At 35.1% G+C, this 20,209-nt stretch overlaps 2 protein-coding genes across 7 annotated transcripts in view; one reads left to right on the top strand and one right to left on the bottom strand.

Annotated features, from left to right (window-relative positions):
- Positions 1 to 160: 160 nt before the first annotated feature.
- LOC132909867 (heterogeneous nuclear ribonucleoprotein M) lies at positions 161 to 4,116 on the top strand. Of its 5 annotated transcripts, none has more exons than XM_060965049.1 (10): positions 162 to 332; positions 617 to 989; positions 1,083 to 1,373; positions 1,459 to 1,705; positions 1,787 to 1,963; positions 2,041 to 2,190; positions 2,281 to 2,480; positions 2,556 to 2,691; positions 2,808 to 2,884; positions 2,944 to 4,116. In XM_060965049.1, exons 1-9 carry the CDS (start codon positions 316 to 318, stop codon positions 2,861 to 2,863), a joined length of 1,647 nt encoding a protein of 548 aa, XP_060821032.1. In that variant the 5' UTR covers positions 162 to 315; the 3' UTR covers positions 2,864 to 2,884; positions 2,944 to 4,116. The 5 variants fall into 5 exon arrangements, with proteins under 5 accessions (XP_060821023.1, XP_060821032.1, XP_060821043.1 ...); XM_060965060.1 differs by having other exon boundaries at positions 2,071 to 2,190; XM_060965040.1 differs by having other exon boundaries at positions 161 to 332; positions 2,071 to 2,480.
- Positions 4,117 to 5,472: 1,356 nt separating this feature from the next.
- Positions 5,473 to 20,209, bottom strand: part of LOC132909859 (protein fem-1 homolog CG6966) — a 40,415-nt gene continuing 25,678 nt past the window's right edge. For both annotated transcript variants that reach the window (XM_060964996.1, XM_060965006.1), the window contains exons 2-8: positions 11,292 to 11,451; positions 9,827 to 10,027; positions 9,344 to 9,595; positions 9,045 to 9,201; positions 7,540 to 7,966; positions 7,261 to 7,467; positions 5,473 to 7,183 (exon numbers count right to left, since the gene is read on the bottom strand). In XM_060964996.1, coding sequence (XP_060820979.1) covers positions 6,758 to 7,183; positions 7,261 to 7,467; positions 7,540 to 7,966; positions 9,045 to 9,201; positions 9,344 to 9,595; positions 9,827 to 10,027; positions 11,292 to 11,451 — 1,830 coding nt within the window. In that variant the 3' untranslated portion in view covers positions 5,473 to 6,757. The remainder of the gene's footprint in view (positions 7,184 to 7,260; positions 7,468 to 7,539; positions 7,967 to 9,044; positions 9,202 to 9,343; positions 9,596 to 9,826; positions 10,028 to 11,291; positions 11,452 to 20,209) is intronic.

Raw genomic sequence — 20,209 nt, forward strand, 5'->3', positions numbered from 1 at the left:
TAATCACAATCGTGTAATGTTTTCTAAATATGAAATATAATTTATACTTGCAACGCAGAAGGGTAACAACGTAATAATCATAGAAGTATTATAATTAAATGATTTTTATAGTTTTATTCGTATCTTTTTAAATAGAAACTTATTTTGAATACAGTAGTTTCCGGTATGGTTTAGCATTTCCTCGGACGGCCATTTTATAGGACGCTTCACCGTCGCGTATGTTTGCTTATTCGGTGTCTTTTACTCTTTTTAACGAATAAACTATTTATATGTTCTTTAAATAATTTAGTTTATTCAGTGCAAAAAACGTTCACAATGATTAAGCAAGAGGAGTAAGTATAAAATTGATATTTATAATAATTCATTGTCTATTCTTTGTCGGCGTGGAGAATCATGTACAATTAACACAAACCGACGCTAATACATTTTCAACGTATCAGCAGTATACATTTTTTTTTAGCAAGTATTTGTTGAATCACTCAATTTAGTTAAAATTTATACAAATTGTATATTGAAAAACATATAATAAAATTTATAAGTACACATACTAACAAGCAACAGTAAAACGTGTTTCCTCTTACACGCGTTAGTCCTATATAATCTTATTAAATATTAGGGGTCAAGTGCAGAATAATGAGGAAAGAGATCGAAGTAGAGAACGTGATCGTAACAGGAGAGCGGAGCGACAAAATCGCATAAATTCTACAAGCCGTGATCGTAGCAGAGAACGAAACGATCGTGGTCGAAAAGCTTCAGATCGACGAATCTACGTATCAAACATTCCCTATGATTTTCGCTGGCAAGATCTCAAGGATTTATTCAGAACGGAAGTTGGAAAAGTTGCTCACGTTGAACTTTTTACTGATGAAAATGACAAACCAAGAGGTTGTGGTATCGTTGAATTTGAAGATTCAGACTCGGTAAAAATTGCTGTAGAAAAAATGCATCGGTATGATATTAAAGGGAGAAAGCTGGTCGTCAAAGAGGTAGTTAGTATATTGTTATTTTTTCAACTTCCTTACAACTTGGATGAGTACCGTGTAATCAGTGTTAAGGACATATTTAATATTCATGTATTTTAGGACTTTGATGTTGAACGGGACAAATATGGCCGGTTAGCAACAGCTCGTAACAATGAAAGAGTTCGTGATGATAGATTTAGGGATCCGCCAAGGCCACAAGGTGGTGGGCGTCAAAATATGAATGCCCCTGCTGGTGGAGGTGGTGGTGGTGGAGGCGGTGGTGGAGGTGGCGGCGGTGGTGGCGGTGGTGGAGGAGATAGCAAATTTGGGAATACATACGGTCTAAGTACTCAGTTTTTAGAATCTTTAGGTATTAACGGACCTTTAGTTACTAGAGTATTTGTTGCAAATGTAAGTATATCTTGCGATATAGTTTGTATTAAATTGACAAATTAAGTATATGAAAGTTTATTAAGTTGTTACTTTGTATATTTAGCTTGACTACAAAGTGGATGAAAAGAAATTATTAGAAGTTTTTAAATTAGCTGGTAAAGTACTACATGTTGAATTAGGAAAAGATAAAGATGGAAAATCTCGAGGATTTGGAGTGGTAGAATATGACCATCCAGTAGAATCTGTACAAGCTATATCAATGCTTCATAATCAGCAACTTTATGATAGACGTATGACTGTGAGACTTGACAGAGCAAATGAACCAGACATGCCACCAAAATTACCAGAAGGTACCTTCTTATTTCCTAAGAAATATTTTATTTTGTTATATAAACATATAAAAATGAAAATTGATATCAATTCCAAAATAGGGTTAAAGGGAATTGGAATGGGTCTTGGAGCTGGTGGTAATAGATTAATGGATGTAGCTAGAAACATTCCCAATGTACAAGCAAATAATCCACCTGTTGTGAATCCTATTTCTGCTCCTGTGTTGGCTGCTGGTGCTTTTGGAGCTGGTTTAAACAATGTTGTGCCAGCACAGTTAGGTGAGTCTTACTATAAGTGTAATATATAAAATAGGATAGATATAGAAGCTGACAATGATATATTTATATACCTATAGCATCTGCATTGACAAATTCAAATGCTGCAGCTCTTCAAGCAAGTCTTGCTGGAGGTCTGAGCGCTAACCTGACCACGAGTTCTTTGCTGAATTCGTCGTTAACAAATGAGTTGGCTTCTAACTTAAATAATTTCGGCGGAGGAGTTGGAGGTTTGTCTAATTTACAAGCCTCTTTAGCTGGTGGACAAGGCAACAATTCATTTGCGCCGCGAGGCTTATCTAAAATGGACAATGATGTAGGCTTCGGTGGAAACAATGCTTTTGGTGGTTCTAACTTCGGTGGTGGCAGAGATTTTGACGGTGGATTCAACAGAGGGGACAACGATCGTGTTCCTGGTGGAGGTGGTGGTTTTGCTGGAAATCAAGGTCAAGGAGGAGGTGGGAACAGACAGAATACTAATGGTTCTCGGCCGATGTCAGACACTATTCTTATAGGAAATGTATGCACTTTTCTTAATTTGTACACAACAACTAATACATGTATGTTTATTTATAAACAAAGATAATTGTAACAGCTCCCACCAAACACGACATGGCAAATGTTGAGAGATAAATTCCAAGACGTTGGAGAGGTGAAATTTGCTGAAATGCGGGGAACTGACATGGGCATGGTACGATTCGCATCTGAATGGGATGCTGAACGCGCTGTGTGTATCCTTTTAAAGAATATGCTAATAGTATAGATCGGTTTTGTCTATTTAAGAGAATACTTATTTTGATGGGCATGTATCATTTTAAAGATTTTTCTTAATAATTTTTATATACAGCTATGATGAATCGGTCACGTATCGATGGTAGAACGATTGATGTTCGTCTCTACTAAAGTCTGGGGAATACACTCAAGGTAACATTAATAGAGAACCTCTGCAGAATTTGATGCTTAACAATAATTTATTGATGCAGCGAGAGGAGACTGGGTGTTCGTATGTCGTCTGCAGGATTGTTCCACTCCTGGTGACAATACTTGAAATTCATCCTAGTAGTGTGGCAGAACTTAGGACAGTGGGTGAGAAGTATCTGTCGTTGGAAGATCAACAGTTGTTTTATGCCTACTTCAACGTTGAAACACTTATTGGCTGCCGATGATCACCCTTCCTTGCTGCGACTATTTCATTCGAAATTCTTTTACCAGATTATCGTTCCTTTTTACAGTGGAAGTCTACTAATTGTTCACTCCTAAATCGATCTATTTGAGTGATCGACATATAGTTTAGTTGTTAGATGTAGGTTCATAATGTTCTACGTAATCTATAGGTTTTTCAGTATATAGGTTTATTATGCTATTTACAGTAATTATCAAATGTAGCTTGTAAGTTTATTTCTTAGTTCTCACGAGAGATCAATCGATTTCCCCACATTCCGGTTGAACATGACGATTTGGTCGTTCGCGGAGTGGTTTATCGATCAGGGACAGATTAATCTTTCAAGCATAAATATTAAAGCGATATAGTTGTTACGGATTTTACGAGTTAAAGTTTATCCATGTATGATAGATACTTTCATGCACAATCCTACACACATCGTGGATGTGTCGATTTGTTTGTGGTATCGGTCGCACTCTATTCTTGTATCTAATACATAGTAAGATACATCATCGCTCAACAGGGGACTGTATTGTTTTCATAATAGTTCTGCGATCTGATCTTTTATTCGTCGCGTCACATCGTTTTAGTAACTTGGAGATTCAAGTGTAGCGGAGCATACAAAATTTTAGTTGTCATTAGGAAGGTCCCTTCCAATTCGCTCGTTTCGAGACTTCAGCGAACGAACATTGGATGACTTTATACCCAAAATTTGGCAGAATTTGTCTTACGTATTGTGCATCAATCATATGTTTACCAAAAAATACAAAATATTTGTGTAAAGAACCAACAATTTTTAATATCTGTCGGTTTTTACAAAATGCAAATAGAGGCTTTTCACAGCTAATTTTATATATATATTCTTTGGTAAACATATTTCCTCTCGCTATGTAGATCTCGAGGAACATTCTGCGCATTGTATAACACTCTTGTATAACCACAACATCATGACAGAGATTGAATAAAATCCAAATCCGTTTTGACTACAAAAAAATATGTTGGTCGTTGTGTTTTATTTCTGTGTTGTTGTGATTCTTTATACTTTAAGCAGGTTTAAGCTGTGGATATGCATTGGCATAGAGGATATTGTTTCCGCTACTTTTACATGTGCAATACATTTACCTAGAACGAGTTTTTTCAAATGTATTGCACTTAAGCAGAAATTTCTGCTTAAAAAATGTATAACTGTAGATATTAGTACTCCCTGCTTACTTTTGGGATTTATAAACTTCACAATCTGTGAGGCATGAATATTTGTTTACATCGCAGGTGAGATATTTTTCAGGTGATTCTGGTTCTCTATTCCTCTATGACGAATATATATTTCAAGAAGGAATAATTTGCTTAAAATTTATCAAATATTTGTTCCTTCATTAATGGTTACTGGTATGCATTGTTAATGTGATATTCGAATTATCAAGTTACATGTGGTACTCTTCTTTCGAAGATTGTTAAAAATTTATGCTATTGTTTGAAATAGTGGATTAACAGGTTTTGGGAAAATTAAAACTGTGGACGGTAATATAGTATTTCGTCTCTAACATTGTGGTTGATTCTTATTTTATTGTAGCATCTAGAGAGATTTTATTGTATCCTCCATATTTATCGAGAACTAGTTTAGAACTGCAAAATTTCTATATTCCAAGTGAATTTATGTAACGTAAGAAGCACAATTACTTATTATGACTGTAACTTCTATGGTAAGTGGTTGTAAATATTTTATGCTCTGGTCTTTGCCGTAATCGCCAATGAAATATTTAATGCGTGTTCAAATCACTATGCGTATGGAATTTTTTAATAACCATCGTCGATCTCCGCTGTGTGGTTGCCAAATTTGTTTCTTAACATTTGAAGGATGTGGTCTTTTTTTCTTATAATGTCATTGATGTCAGATAGGGTCTTATTTTATAACGCATGAGATCGTGTGCTATGGTTTGTTGTATTATTTCCATCGTAAGTGATTGATCAGTTGTATTTTATTATTCCATGAGATATTTTGGAGGAAGGATATTATGTGTTTCGACGAACAGAAGAGAATAGGGATAACGATATCTTCTCTTTGATATCGTTTAAACGCTCATTATCGAAAGTGTTTGAATAAGTGTCTAAAAATAAAATTTTTTAATATAGAGGATCTAAATATATCTTGAGTAATTAATCACTTTTAAATTGCGGCTAATATCTTGCAGGAAAATTGGGTAAGTTTTACAATTTGTACAACAGATTTTTATGAATGTGTTGTTCTTCCAGGGAAGCTATCTTGTCCGAGCGAAAGGTAATTGAGCGGTAAGTTTTGTAGGATAAAAATCCATTGGATCTTATTAAATAGAAATAAATGAACATGTCGATATATTATTAATCACACCTGTATTTCCAGTCTTCACATTATAAAACAGTTAAATTGGGTGACTTTGAATGTAAGATACTTTTTTTGTAGAGAATCACAGTGTTTGTGTAAAAATAAAGTGTGTGAATATAATCACTGAAACAAAAATGTGTTCAAAAAGTACAAAACTCAAATCACATCAAGATCTCAATGGTATTATAAACTCTATATGCATTACTGTGAGAAAATTATTATAGTTGTGCTATTTAGTGTCAAGTGCATTTGTTTATTTTCAAAAAAAGCACCTTACCAGAACACCTGGGATATATAATTCTTAAGTATATATAGTACTGTATAATACTTATAATATATATGTATGTTTATCACATTATAAATAAAGGTAAGCTTAAATATTATAGATTAACATAATATATACGTAACTTCTTAAATCTTCTAATTGGCAAATTCTTTTAAGTAATAAACTCAAAAAACATGTTTATATGTATAATAAAAATGTTCTATCATAGGACTTTTAATGTATAATTTTATTTTTCTCTATTTTTTAATATATAAAAACGTATAAGTAATTTATTTTAGATATTCCATGCTATATAAAAAAGTATATTACATAATTTTACTTCTGTCCTTATTTTTTTATGTAACAATAAGAATGAAAGTAATTTCTACGATTACACAGTTTTTTAATTTAACATATATTGAGATATAACTAAATGTTATCAATGTAATTTGTATATTATGGCTTGTAATGGGGTTTATGTATAAGGGAAAAGACTGTCAGCGTATACGGTAATAAAATCATATTAACCGATATTTGTGAGCTATCATAACCCATGACAATCAGTAATCTTAAGTGTTTTGTATTGATCAACATCAATATTGAGAATTTTTCTTTTATTGGACGAAATGAAGAATATAATTTAAGATTAATTTGAAATTCATAACTATTTGAATTGTTCTTAATTCTTTACTAGCATTGAACGATACTGGAGTCGCAGAGGTTACTGATTTACTGATATTTAATTCTCTAAAGACCAGATTTATAACTAAAAATTACTGACAGCATACTTTACGTATACCACATCATGGCATTATATGTATAATAATAGTATTTTTCTCTATGTTTCATACTTGCTTATTCGGAAAAGAGTCTTAATATTAATTTTACACTTTCGAAAAAGATATAAAACTTTGTCGTTGATTTTTCTTATAGTTTAGATAATGTATAAGTATCTCTTATAACATTCTAAGCAATAGCCTATCGTTTCCACTGCGTAGTGCACTAATACCACTAGTGCATTTGAACAAAGTCTTGAAGATGTGTTGGGACAAACTTCATATCGTATGTTTTCCTTACTACCCTCGCTGCTAGACAGGTGAGTTTAGTGTGTTTCATGGGATATATAAAACTCCGTGCTGAAGTGTCATACACGTTGTTACTCCATATCAACGATTCGAACGTGCTACCCATTTTATTAACAGCATCAAAATGTGCACCGGCATCAAGAATAATAGTAATAAGTTCGATTTGCGGATGGAACATAGCAGCAAGGTGTAATACCGTACTTCCAGTTGCATCTTTTGCTTTGACGTCAGCGCCAACTTTTAGAAGAGCCTTTATTAAATACGTAGAAGGAAATTTAAATGACAAAGATTTAGGACCAGCTCCGAGTATGGTATTCCTTTCGCTAAAAACTAAATGCAACACAGTTCGATCCTACAGAAAAAAGGAAAAGAAAAATTTACCACTTATATATTTCTAATCGGTAAATAAATTCCTTCGTATTAACTTACGTTATTGTCTTTGGGATTTACTTGAACTAACTCATAAAGTGCTTGATGCAGTTCACTATCTTCGTTAGAGTCTTCATCTGGCATATCGTGAGTCAATAAACTTGCTAGATGTAAAGTGGTGATGAGAACTCTGTTCAAATAGGCAATATCACGTCCACGAACCGATCCTTTGTCCAACATTTGTTTTCCTAATTTCACTTCCAAAACCTGCAATAATATAGATTGTATATTACTATTTGCAAACAAATAACGAATATCCCGTATATTTTTGAAACGTACAGCTTTCTTGAATACTCTAAGAAGTTCATCTCTCTGAATCTGTGGTACTCTACGTCCTGTATTTATTTGTCTACCTATTATGAAACTAAAGAGTTCGGTAAAACTAAAAAGTGAACTCTGGGTCATTGGATCGAGTGGTTCCAGCATGCTTTGTTGCATATCTAAGGCATAGTTCCAAAGTTCTATACAACGGCTGAACATTCCACCATCCGCGTATACAGCTCCTCTATAGCGAATATAGTAACTGGTGTCAGGATGAGCTGGTCCTAATATTCGTTCTCTAATTACAAGTGCTTGCATTCGCATTTCATCCGGATCGTTTAATAATCCATCCAGTGCCTCAGGATCGGTAATTTCCCGTGCAAAATCGTAAGCAGCTACAAGCGGTGATGGTGCTGGTTTCGGTATCACTGGATCAGTTCGATATCTAAAGTACAACATTGACAAATATTTCAATAATTTATGAATATTATAAAATGTAAAAATTATACGTACACACGTGTATTGTACATAAAGGGTGCCCCAAAAAGATGTATATACACTTTGAACGATTATAATTTGTTATACCATGCATTCGTGAGATATTTACGGGTGAAGAGGACTTTTATTTCCAACAAGGTGGTGTACCTCTCCACCAGTATCGTGAAGGTTTGCCTTCGTGAATGTTTGCCGTACCGATAGATTGGAATAGAGATAGCGTCGAATACTTCCAGCGATTCTCAGACCTCGATGGACTTTTCTTTTATGGGGGTTCATCAAAGAGAAAGTTTATGATACAAAAGCGGCAATAGTTCATGAATTGAGATCAGGTATTGAAAGACTGCGGCGGAGCGGGAGAGGGAGCGGGCCTCCCATCCCGAGAGGATTGGCCGACGATGGCGCGGCGGTGTCCGTGGACGCGCCTATATAAGGCGCGTGAGAGCCGCAGCGACCTCCGAAGGGGAATGAAGTTAGGTGCTGGACCTTCCAGCACCCGGAAGGCACCAAGCAGTCCGGTTGGGGATCCGGACGGCCCCTGGGAGAGGACGAGACGCAGTACGGACGGAATATTGAGTGTGGGGGGTCCGGTGTGTCACCACAGCGGTTCCCGGGCACCCCTCAGTCGCAATAGGGACGGTCATTGTGGAGGTTTTAGTCGGTTGGAGTCCGACACTACCACGCCGCTCTTCCCCCTAGAGGCGGCGGGTATCCGTGCGGATTTCCTCCACGAAAAAAAAAAAAAAAAAAGTATTGAAAGACTATGTACTGAAATACCGAAGCAAATGATTCGTTCTGTTTGCGATTCCATTGCTCTACTTTGTCAACAGTGCCTGGATCGTTCAAAAGTCATCGATTTGAGAGCATTTGTGATAACTAAAAAATTTCGATATCTGTCTTCTTTGATTCGGAGTTTTATTCTTACTTATACCTTAATAAATACGCTAAATTTATAACCATTCGAAGTGTGTATAAATTTCTGGGGGTGTATTGCTGAAATTCATTTGTTTCTACAAAATTGTACATACCTTTCGTTCATTGCTTGTCTCCAGCATTGAAGTGCTCCCATCATGTCTCTCTTTTTATCCACATATGTAGCGCCCAGTAATTCCAGTGCGTCTATGCGTTCCTTACGATCCACAAAGTCCGGTATATTGATAAAGTATTGGACAATGTGCTTATGACCTGTAAAATCAGAAAGACTTTGTAATATTTCACCTCGTACTAGAAAGTTTCCTCGTTCACTTAATAAAACACTCAGTTAAACATTAATTGTAATCGTCTTAAGGGAACCTTCGGGGTTGCGCGTGGAACATTCTGCTTTAACCTGTTACTGCTGCCGTAAGGAGTGGTGACATCCCGTAGGAGTCCACGTCCATTCGAGCACCATACTCGAGGAGTACCTTCACGACTTCTAGAGATCCGCTCTCAGCACAATCGTGAAGTGCTGTGTTACCCTTTATGGATTTTCGGTTAATGTTCGCTTTTAGGTTAAGTAGGTACTTGACGATTTTAAGATGACTTTTGTAACAGGCGATCATCAAACTTGTATGACCATGACGGTTTGCCATTTCAATATCTGTAATCAAACAGCGTATTCATCGTTAATTGCATTTTTTTCTTATAAAAAAAATAAAACATTATTACTTCACGACATTTATCATAATACAGAAAGTTTCTATACTAATCGGAAGTTCTACGGTGACTACATCGATGCACATTTTTGTTTACAACTTTATAAAACAGTACACGACTATGAGAAGATGGAAACGTTCCGGTTACTTTTAAGAGATATTTGAGTGATTCATACCTGCACCGTGGCTGACCAAAAATCTAACAATATCGAAGTGGCCGTCGAAACAAGCAGCTCGTAGAGGAGTGGAAAGCGTTTTAGTGGTGGCATTTACCTGGGCGCCATTTCTCACTAGTAACTTAACTAAAATCAAGTGACCGGCAGCTGCAGCGCACCACAAAGGTGGCGCGCGCTCGATCATTTCTCCATCGAACATCACTGTTGGAATAAACGAAATATTACAAATTATATTAATCGAACAATATCTCAACTAATATTATTACATAAGAAAAATATCAAGGATGAGTTTTAAGATGAGTTACGATCAACAGATAAATTATTTGAATTAGAAATAGATCTGATATCAGTTCATAGTTAAGATCGAATTCGTTCGGTAATTATCGAACTTTAACACTTAGCCAATCGAATAGGGAGATCTCTCTTTTTGACTTTAGCAACGCGTTTTCCTTTCTTTTTTTTTGTTGTTGTTGTTATTATTATCAGTTATTGTTTACCTGGAATTATTCCCAATTAATTGTGCCACTTTTTCTGCTTTTATAAAGTGCAGTATAATAAGATACATCAATTTAGTGGTGTTAAAATTAATAAAAAAGTTACACTATCAGCTATGACTAAATAAGGTTATAATCGAACGATACCACAATGTAAAAAAATATTTAAATACATTATGAATTTTTAATTTCACGTTCAAGTCGTGTTATTTATCTTTAGTCATCTTTAACGTTTTTAATTTTTTCTATATTTTTTTATACTTTTAATATATACTTTCAATTTGATGTTTTGTATAAACAATATGTAAAATCGTCAAATAAAATCATTACCGCAAAATATAATTAACCACTTGAATAATTTTTACACTTTGTTTTTTAACTAGTGAATATTAATCCTCGATACTTGGAAAAATGCGCGGTAAACAGTGTGACACATGTGTGACTGTGGCACGTACGGTTGGCTAAATGTTAAGACATGTAAATTAAATATAAAAAATATACATACTATTTTACTATTACATGCTACTTCTAGAATGTTCTAACGTTTTTATTTATCATAATTTCAGAATTACTGACATCAGTTACATTTAAAATTCAAATTTTGAAGGATATGAAACCTAATAGGTTATATATATATTATTTCGTGCAAGTACAAGTTCGTCAGTATATAACCTATAACCTATATAACTTTACTGACGAACTTATACTTCGAACTACTATTTTCGCAATTCATTTCGAATATTACGATAGAAACTACTTCAGACAATTCTGTCATTCAATCATTTCACGCCATTTGGAATACTACAATGGTGAAGGTGAAACATTAGGTTGAAGATTTATAGGCTTACGGAAACATATTTATGTATGTCCTCGATTTCGTCACGATCGATGAGCTTAAGCGGTTGTAATTTGAAAGATGCTGACATATATGAAAAATTTGACAAAGATTTATAGCGCAGTCACAATTTTACCTAAACCGGGTTGATTGACATTCGCTCCACATTTTTCAATAAGGTATTCAGCCACGTCATAATGTCCATTTCGGCAGGCGATAACTAACGGTGTCGTACCATGGCTTGTTGTACTGACCAACTTCACTACCTCATCTTTCTCTCGATTTTGAAGTAATTCCTGTAACAGACAAATTATGCGTTTTGTTTTTAAAGATATCAATCGTTTCGTGTCAAGAGTGGACAACTTTATTTGTTGTCTTTATTTCTGAGATATAAAATTATAAAAGTTAAGTCAATAGTTCCGACCTATTCGAATGATAATTGAAGAGTAACATAACTCGCGACAAAGAATTGACGATTTTAGATACGTCGAACGATTCGTTTAAAGAAGATCGACTACAGTGTCGTATTATTAATTGGGCTATGTTTAATCTCTTATCGAATCGGCTCCACGATTGATATTCGCGCTGAAACATGTAATTCTACGAAAATACCACGATAATAAATACTGCAAATATTACAAGGAACAAAGAAACGATAACGGTGAAAGAAAACCGTACGTATTGTTCGGGTTGAATTTTGGAAACATAACATTTCTGAATAATTGCTAGAATTCTCTTTAAACTTTATTGTTCCGCTAATTGCTGCTGCACCTTTATCCGTTGTTTTCAAATTTTTAAAATTCTTAAAATGTAGAAAGCGAATTCAATGAAACGCTTCGCAATCATGAATTATTAAACTAGTTATTAGCAAACGCTGACTAAGCGTACTGACAAAAAGAAATCCGAAAAATAATATCCACGTTGGAGGAGAGAGAATTAACACGCATCAACGATATTTCCCTTGCCGTGTAACTTTTTTTAAAATGTATATAAAAAAGATAATTGACGTATTCCACTTATTAACAGTATTGGTAGTGAACGTACAATGAAAATTGTTTCGATGACTTAGGAGAAAATGAGTTATGGATTTCATTACTGAGAATGAGTACAGAGTCGTGCAGTTGCTAAACTGAAAGCAGCGTCGTTAAGTTACGATCAAATAGAAAATTTGGCCTAACTGTGTTCACTATCACGAAGTCATAGTTCTGGAAGTATGCATTTCATATTTTCACTGACTTACGTTCGACAGTAAGGACCCCGTGTTGAACCGTTTGAAATAAACTTTGTCCTTAGACGAATAAACCGTACGTTTATTGACAGAATCGACAACGACACTCGTACTACTGCAATAATGTGCCAACTAGACGTGAATTTTGAGCTGACGACTGAACTTAGACGAATTACCGCGATTCACGCTCACCAACGACGGCTCCTTCATTCGACGAATAATAAATATGTAAAATGCGTCAGGCTCTCGTCTTTATATAGTCGTATAGCACGCTCCTACAGAGATCTGTCTCTTTCCAAAGCTTCGCTATTCTCTCTTATGATTCTTTTTTTTTCGGCACACTAGTCTGTCGCCTCAATCTTTTTATAATAACTCGTCCTCGCACAGTCCTTCTTAGTCGATTCAGATTAATTTATTTAATATTCAAATTTATACAGCTTCCTTCTATTTTTATTTTCGTTTCTGTTATCAACGAAACGTGTTTTTAGGTATTTCACTTTACAAGATTTACTTAGGTATTACAATTACCAATTTTCGACGGTTATTCGTGGACCAAGATTTTTCTATAGTATGTAACTCGTATAACATCGGTGGAATATTCGTACAGATAACACGTGGGATGTCGGGACTTAGAGTATCTCTCGCATCCCTGAACTATAGGTCGATATTTGTACCGGATGATCTATACGCGGATACTAATGAGCGGAAAATTTTCTTCGTAAACACAGCCGCTAATTTCCGTTTCTTCTTGGCACAATAATTAATAGCAGTACGTGGCGAATTATCAAATATTAGTCGTATCTTCGGCAATAGAATGCACCCATGCGAGAATATAAATTTCAGCTTTTACTTGGTTTCGTCGTTCACAATACCGCGAGCTGTTAACACTTTTCTTGTCTCACGTGCGTACGTTTCGCAATTTGTCGCAGAAAGTTGAAGAAAAAACAGGCAAATATTAAATAATTGTCCGCGCGCACTCGGTGTATTATTCGTGAAGTAAACTTTTATACAGTGTGTACACAGTTGTCAAAAGTGTCTGTATACTCAGACCACGTGGTGGTTGCGAAGTTTTAACGAGATCGAGTTTTAAAGATACTGCGAGATGACAGGATTCTTGCGTCACGTGGCCGGGTAAATTTACCGAAGAATGAAGAAATTGCGTCAATACACGAAACTAAATTGTCATCGGTGATCTTCGATGCTCGCACGAAACAACGTACACTTCGACTGACCGAAGCCGAAAATCCCTAAGTAGCGATTGGTCTCCGGAGCAACCATCGTTCACCACCACCGTAGGTACGTGTAGATCCCGTTAAACGAATAATCGATGACACCGGGCCCAGGTCTGCGAACGGTGAATGGACAAACTGTTGTACATTGAAAAGAGGCTGAGAGAAGGGAAAAGGGAGTGCGGGACGAACAGGCTTACTTTTCTCTGTCGTTCCTCTGTCTCATCGTTTATTACTTTGTCTTCTCTTCTTTTGCTGAGTTGCCTGCTTCTGCAGCTGTTTTTCTATGCCTGGTGCACACACCTTTCTCTACCTTGGTTTCTCTATGGTAACTCTCTTTCTTTAGAATTACGCGCGTGCACGCATGCGGCGCACACGGATCACAACGTAAAACAGACAGCAAATTCCGTTATACCATTGACCGATATTTTTTTTCGTGGACCCGCCCGCTGCTTTTTGGGTCTTGTACCGGCAAGAAATCTAGGCAACGAGAACGAAACGCAACGAAACGATTCTCGTCGTAAAGACTGAACTTGGCTTAACGGTGAACTATATGATTGGCCTCTTTGCTGCAGACATACCATTAAGTCATTAACGTCGAGTGAAACAACCGTTTTAGATATATTTTATGGACGCCAGCAAGTGTTGCAGATAATAATTCACGAGGAAGAAACGAATCGATCTGGGTGAAACGAAAGATATCGGACTGTTGTAGCACTTTGTCGGACACGTATATAAATCACTACATCGAATTACGGCGTTGCGAATCATTATAAAATGAAAATATGATGTAAAATGTTATGTTGTAAATATATATGTAAATGTATTACATCATTATGTTGTCATTATATTAAGTATCTTCTCTTTCGACCAATGAATGAACGATACATACAAATTACCTACTTTGACTTTTTGATTCTCGCTTAAAACCTAAATTCTCAATACGTAAAATATAAATTTTATCATCGATTTCATCATTAATCATACGCTTCCACGTTATATTGTTATAAATACATATCAAAGGAAAATAAAGTTTTGTCGTCGAATGTAAAAATTATTGCCTTCTAGCGACCAAGAAAAAATTATTCTACTATCCGTAGCTAGATTTTGCGATTGAACGAAATACAATTTTTTGTATTATTTACATTGTATATTGAATTTATATAAAATTTAATATTTTCTACATTGAATTTACCGTGTAATAAATAATACAATAATAATAACAATACCTCGTATTTGAGCTATGTATAATTTGTTAAAATATAATATATATAATATATAATAACGCTACTAAATTATTAACATTATAGAATTGCTACTGTACCTACTTATTAGGCTCCATTTGTCTACCAAAGAATCTTATCGCTCTAATTATTGACACAGTGTATTAGCCATTAATAAAAGATAATAGCCAGTCAGTTAGTTTTACCAATTTTCACCAGATTATTATCGAACCTCTCTCTGTTTCTCACACACGCAACGTGAAACCTATTTACTCTGTTAGTCTAACTAAACTGCATTTTCTTCGCGTTCCTCGAGTATATTCAATTTCATGCTAATAACCGCCTGTATTCTTTTAAATATTTTAAGTAAGTCACGTTTCCGACACGTTTTCAGCGTTTAAAGCGGAGGACATTTCACTTTATTCTATCGTTAATCATCATATTTTTAACGCTTGCACGATAAATTCATTTTATAACTTCTACTTTAGATTTTATGGCTGTTATGTTTATTCCAGATTCTCTTGGATATAGGACGAACGGTATATGTCTATTTGTTAAGAAAATAGAGACTATCGATGGTGAATCAGTTACTACTGATCGGTAAACTACAGTGAATCAGTTGCTATAACCGAACGATATTATCGGCTTAGCAAGGACGAGAAATGTTTTCGATTTTCGCGAAAAACGACGCAAATGTCGTATATAATATTTTCAGGCCAAAAGTAAACCGATTACTCTTTTCTGTTTGAGTTAATATGCAAAATACTTGATAGAGATCTTGCGATCTTAACCAACAGATCAAGGACAGTGGCAATGATAGTAACGATAGAAGATCATTTTTAAAAAGCTCAAACTAATGATATTACAATATTATATAATACGTGTAAAGTTTCAAGCTTTCCTTTCTTGTCTCAACTTCTTTCCTCAAAGCCATATTAAAACCTGTTTGGACCTATGGGATCCAACTATGGGGAATAGCGAGCAACTTCAACATAGAAATTCTCCAACGATTCCAATCAAAAACTCTAAGATCCTTAATAGATGCACCCTGGTATGTTAACAACGAAACGTTACACCGCGACCTTAATATAGCCACAGTCAAAGAAGAAATAACCCAGTTCAGAAACAGATATAATATAAGAGTTAACAACCACGAAAATCCATTAGTTACCCAACTACTCGACACGACGGATCAGATCCGCGGACTAAAAAGGCAGTACCCCTTAGATCGAAGCGTTAGATTCAATTAGAATCAAACACACTACATAAAAGGTATAACTTAGAAAAAACGAAGCTGGCAGCCCGCTGGGGGTAGCCACCCACATGCTATATTTATTTTTATTTTATTTTTTTTTCTTCGCCAATAAAATATAACACTTTACCAAATGTCCATAAGGACAAATTGTAAAAAACCAAAATAAAATAAAAAAAAACACACTATAAACTGTTATAATCCAAGTTACAGTGCCACGCCAAAAAAATTTACTTAAAATTCTGTATGAGAATTGATCGTAAATAATCTACTAAATAAAAAAAAACTTCTTTTCTACCCTTTCTATCCCCCGTACTCTTCCGTTTTTCTTTATTTTCAAATTTATCATGCAACGACTATTCTCTCGATACAGCGAACACAACTAAGTTTCCCTAATGATAAAAGTAATTGTTGCGTCACACGAGATGGTCCGTGCGATGTCCCTCACGGTCTGGCCGCTAAGGCCTACCACTCGTTACACTCATCCGCAATAAACCTAAGGAATCTCCATAAACCGAATCCTTTTAGCTTAACTTCTATTTATATAAGTATTTTCGGTTTATGGATGGTCCTCTAAACAGTCCTTCGGTTTATTGCACTAATTACGGAGAAAGCGGATGTGCCCAACGAAATAGTTGATTTTTTCCAGGAACAAAGACACCCATGAGTCACATCTGCAGGAGACCTTTTCCTCGTATTTTGTTTATTAACATTGGCTACAACCAATGGGCGTCGCGGATCGTTACCCTCACTTTTCTACCGAAAAGTGTGAACAACGAATCCGCGTTCTTAGTTCAAAAAGGGTACACCCACACCGAGCTTTCCTCCTAAATAGTACGAGACGGGTCTGTTACTGTTCTTTCACTCATCGGGCAGTCAAGTCTACCGTTCTGTCACTCATCGAGCAGTCAAGACTACTGATCTTCAAATCGTCTCTTCATACCTTCGGGTCAATCAACTACTGCACTTTCCGACACGACGAAGTCAAAGGACACGACGAAGTCAAAGGACACGAAGAAGTCAAACAATTCCTGTCTACGCAACAAGTATTGTAAGCTGGTGTAAATATATACATATTATATAACTGTAGACTACGGTTGTATTCAAAAACAAACACCCCTATTATCCTACAAGAAATAAGGGGATCGCCCTGCTCGTGGTGTCGATTCTTATAATCGTAACGGGAATTTACGACTCCCGTTGACGCGCTTCAACGCGACCGCGTCTCCCCGCGACTGGACGAAAAAACCGTAATAAATTGTTAAAAACGATCGGAATATTCTGTGATTACGAAATTTTTGCAACAAAGAGTGGTTAAATTTTTAATTAATAACTACAAACGCTTAATACAAATCTTCTTACGTTCAAAGTACGAGATCTTACATTCGTTAAAATTTATCGCAACACTTTTCGCGTGAATTATAACTGGCATTTCGTGACTGCAAAGTAAGAAACTGAATCAAACTATTTCGTGAGACGTTATCTTGAGACGTTGCTTCACGAATATTCAGTAAGAAATGCGAACAGCTAACTTGTAACGTGTATCTGTCACGGAATTCATATATTATTCTCTTCCGTTTCAGATTGCAATCTCGACTATTTGAGGTTCACTGAGCAGTACAATTTTTTCCTTCTGATATTGTATACACTGTCCTTGAACACATTTCGTACTCGCATGCCGGTTGAAATATATACGTGACTAACTCATATACCCTACTACAAGATAAAAACTCTTTAAAATTCTATGACAGTACGGTGAATGATACTTCTTGCCATTAAACTTGGAACAAGCAATAAAATTCGCTTAAATAGAATTAACCTGGATCAAATATGTATATGTAACCTCTTGTGCATTTGAATGCCGAATTTGAAAATAATTAAGAAAATCAAATTTTTTCTTTACGCTCCGTCGATTCGAATGTTCGTCCTGAAATTCAAGTTTCTGCTAAACATCGAGTATTTTGACAAATTATCGGAAGAAATCTTCTCCAAAAAAATTCATTTCGCGAAAACTTATATTCACGGTATGTAATTCATAAAATGTAACAGATATTAAAGAAAAGGATATCAACAATTTGATTAGCTGAACGAAGTACAAGAACCGCGCAATGTCCAAGAAACCTGGAAATTTCTATGTAGCAACGTACAAATTTTAATACTTTGAATAACTCGTTTCTAATCTTATCTTCCGAAATTCTGACGTGGAAACATTTTCATATTTCTATACATATGTATAGAGAATTCGTTGTAAACTCCACGATTATGAAGAGATTACATAAATTGCATAATTTTAGCTTCAAAAGGAAAAAAGGAAAACTATGCCAAGTTTAAGTGTTTCTTTATCCATTGCACTTTGTCGTTTTGCCTCGAGGAAAATTACGTCAATTTCAAAATAATTATAAAGCATGTCGATAGTGTATACGTAACGTATAACAAAAAGTAAAGTTAATGTCAGCGCCTTAAATAAGCAAATATCACTGATTCCAGAGGCAAATATTTCCTAACGTCTAACACCTTCCTGTAATCTAATTTTAAGCTAAATACTTCAAGATAGTCTAAGTACGCGAATGTGCATCCTAATCTATTTATAACGTGTATAACATGATATACATATATATACATATATATATATATATTATTATTAATTTTTAACTGCTACAAAATGAAATTAGTTTACACAGCTTTTTCATTCAACCTTGATATACACTGGATTATTACAATACACGTATACCCATACATTAGTATATTATAATTTGTTGACTATGATAAAAATTAAACATCAATATCAATTACAACGCTTATGACGCAAAATGGTCTTGTATTATTTAATGTTATTCTTTAAAAATATTTTCCCGTTGTTATATTTTATTCTATTGAAATTTGAAAAATTCGAATTTTTAATTTAAAAATATCCGACCCTGTATTTCTATCTTGATGGGGCACGAAATTCAGTTTTTGTTTCTGGCGAATAATAAGACATTCTAGAAATCCATCTATACAGAACGATGGAAACGCGATCTATGGATAAAATTGCTTGTAACCAGAGATGAAACCATACACTTTCTCGTAACTGTTCGCTTCAAACTCGCATTGATTTTGCTCGTATAATCGTCGATATCGTGCTCGCATTAACGATCAATTTTACAAATTTTCAGCGTTAATTAACTTTCCTGATGTGCATTTATATGTTTCCACGATGCACGTTCTCTTTTTTTTTTTTTTTTTTTGCATTCTATAATATTCGTCTCTTAATTATTTCTAACATTGACTTTTCCATTTCTCTTCGAGTGGATTTCCCACAGTCCTGTACTACTGGAAAGCTATTAAACCTATTTGTATTGTCTCTAACCTTGACACCAATTTAGTTTTTAACGCTTTGAGTGCTACGGATGAACTCTCATCAATGCATGAGACGATACATGTGCATTTCTTAACAACGGTGATAAACAAAGAAATGAAAGTCCGTATATCTTCTGTATACTTCGCGGGGAGTCGTAATTCTTATTACACCGCGAGAATTGATTATATAATATCGTTTGAACGATATATCTTATCTTATGTATCTATTAGATTGCCCCACAATTGTTTTTCTTTTACAAACATGAAACCTAATCTGTCCAATATTCTGCTCTTTATCTTAATAGAACAAAATAGATCATACATAATTCGATGAAATAATAAAAACGAAAGAAACTTCTAGCTCTTATATATATATATATATTAAACTATATTGTTTTAAATAACGAATAATATCCTTGTGCACTCTATTGTCGCCGCCATGGCGACATTGTAAATGGAAATAACAGCTCCGCTGTCATCGCCGTGGCGACATTTTAAATACGATTGTAAATGGTCTCGCAGTACCTGGCAGCTCATAGCAAAAATAATTCGGAATTTCTGGTAAGTCATCGGGATACTCGCAGTGCAAGGAATATTATAGTAGTGCCACATATAAATTATTAATTTTTATTTAAAAAAGTATTCCGTCTCTAACTATAGCAACAGCTAGGCGCGTGCCATCCACGCAGATTGCTTCCGTCGGGAGTATTCAGCACTCAAAGGGTTAAATATCTTTATGTTTCCTCATATTAATAAGGATTCACATAAAGAATATTCTCATTA

The sequence above is a fragment of the Bombus pascuorum genome, chromosome 1, assembly GCF_905332965.1.
Source record: "Bombus pascuorum chromosome 1, iyBomPasc1.1, whole genome shotgun sequence".
Taxonomy (NCBI): domain Eukaryota; kingdom Metazoa; phylum Arthropoda; class Insecta; order Hymenoptera; family Apidae; genus Bombus; species Bombus pascuorum.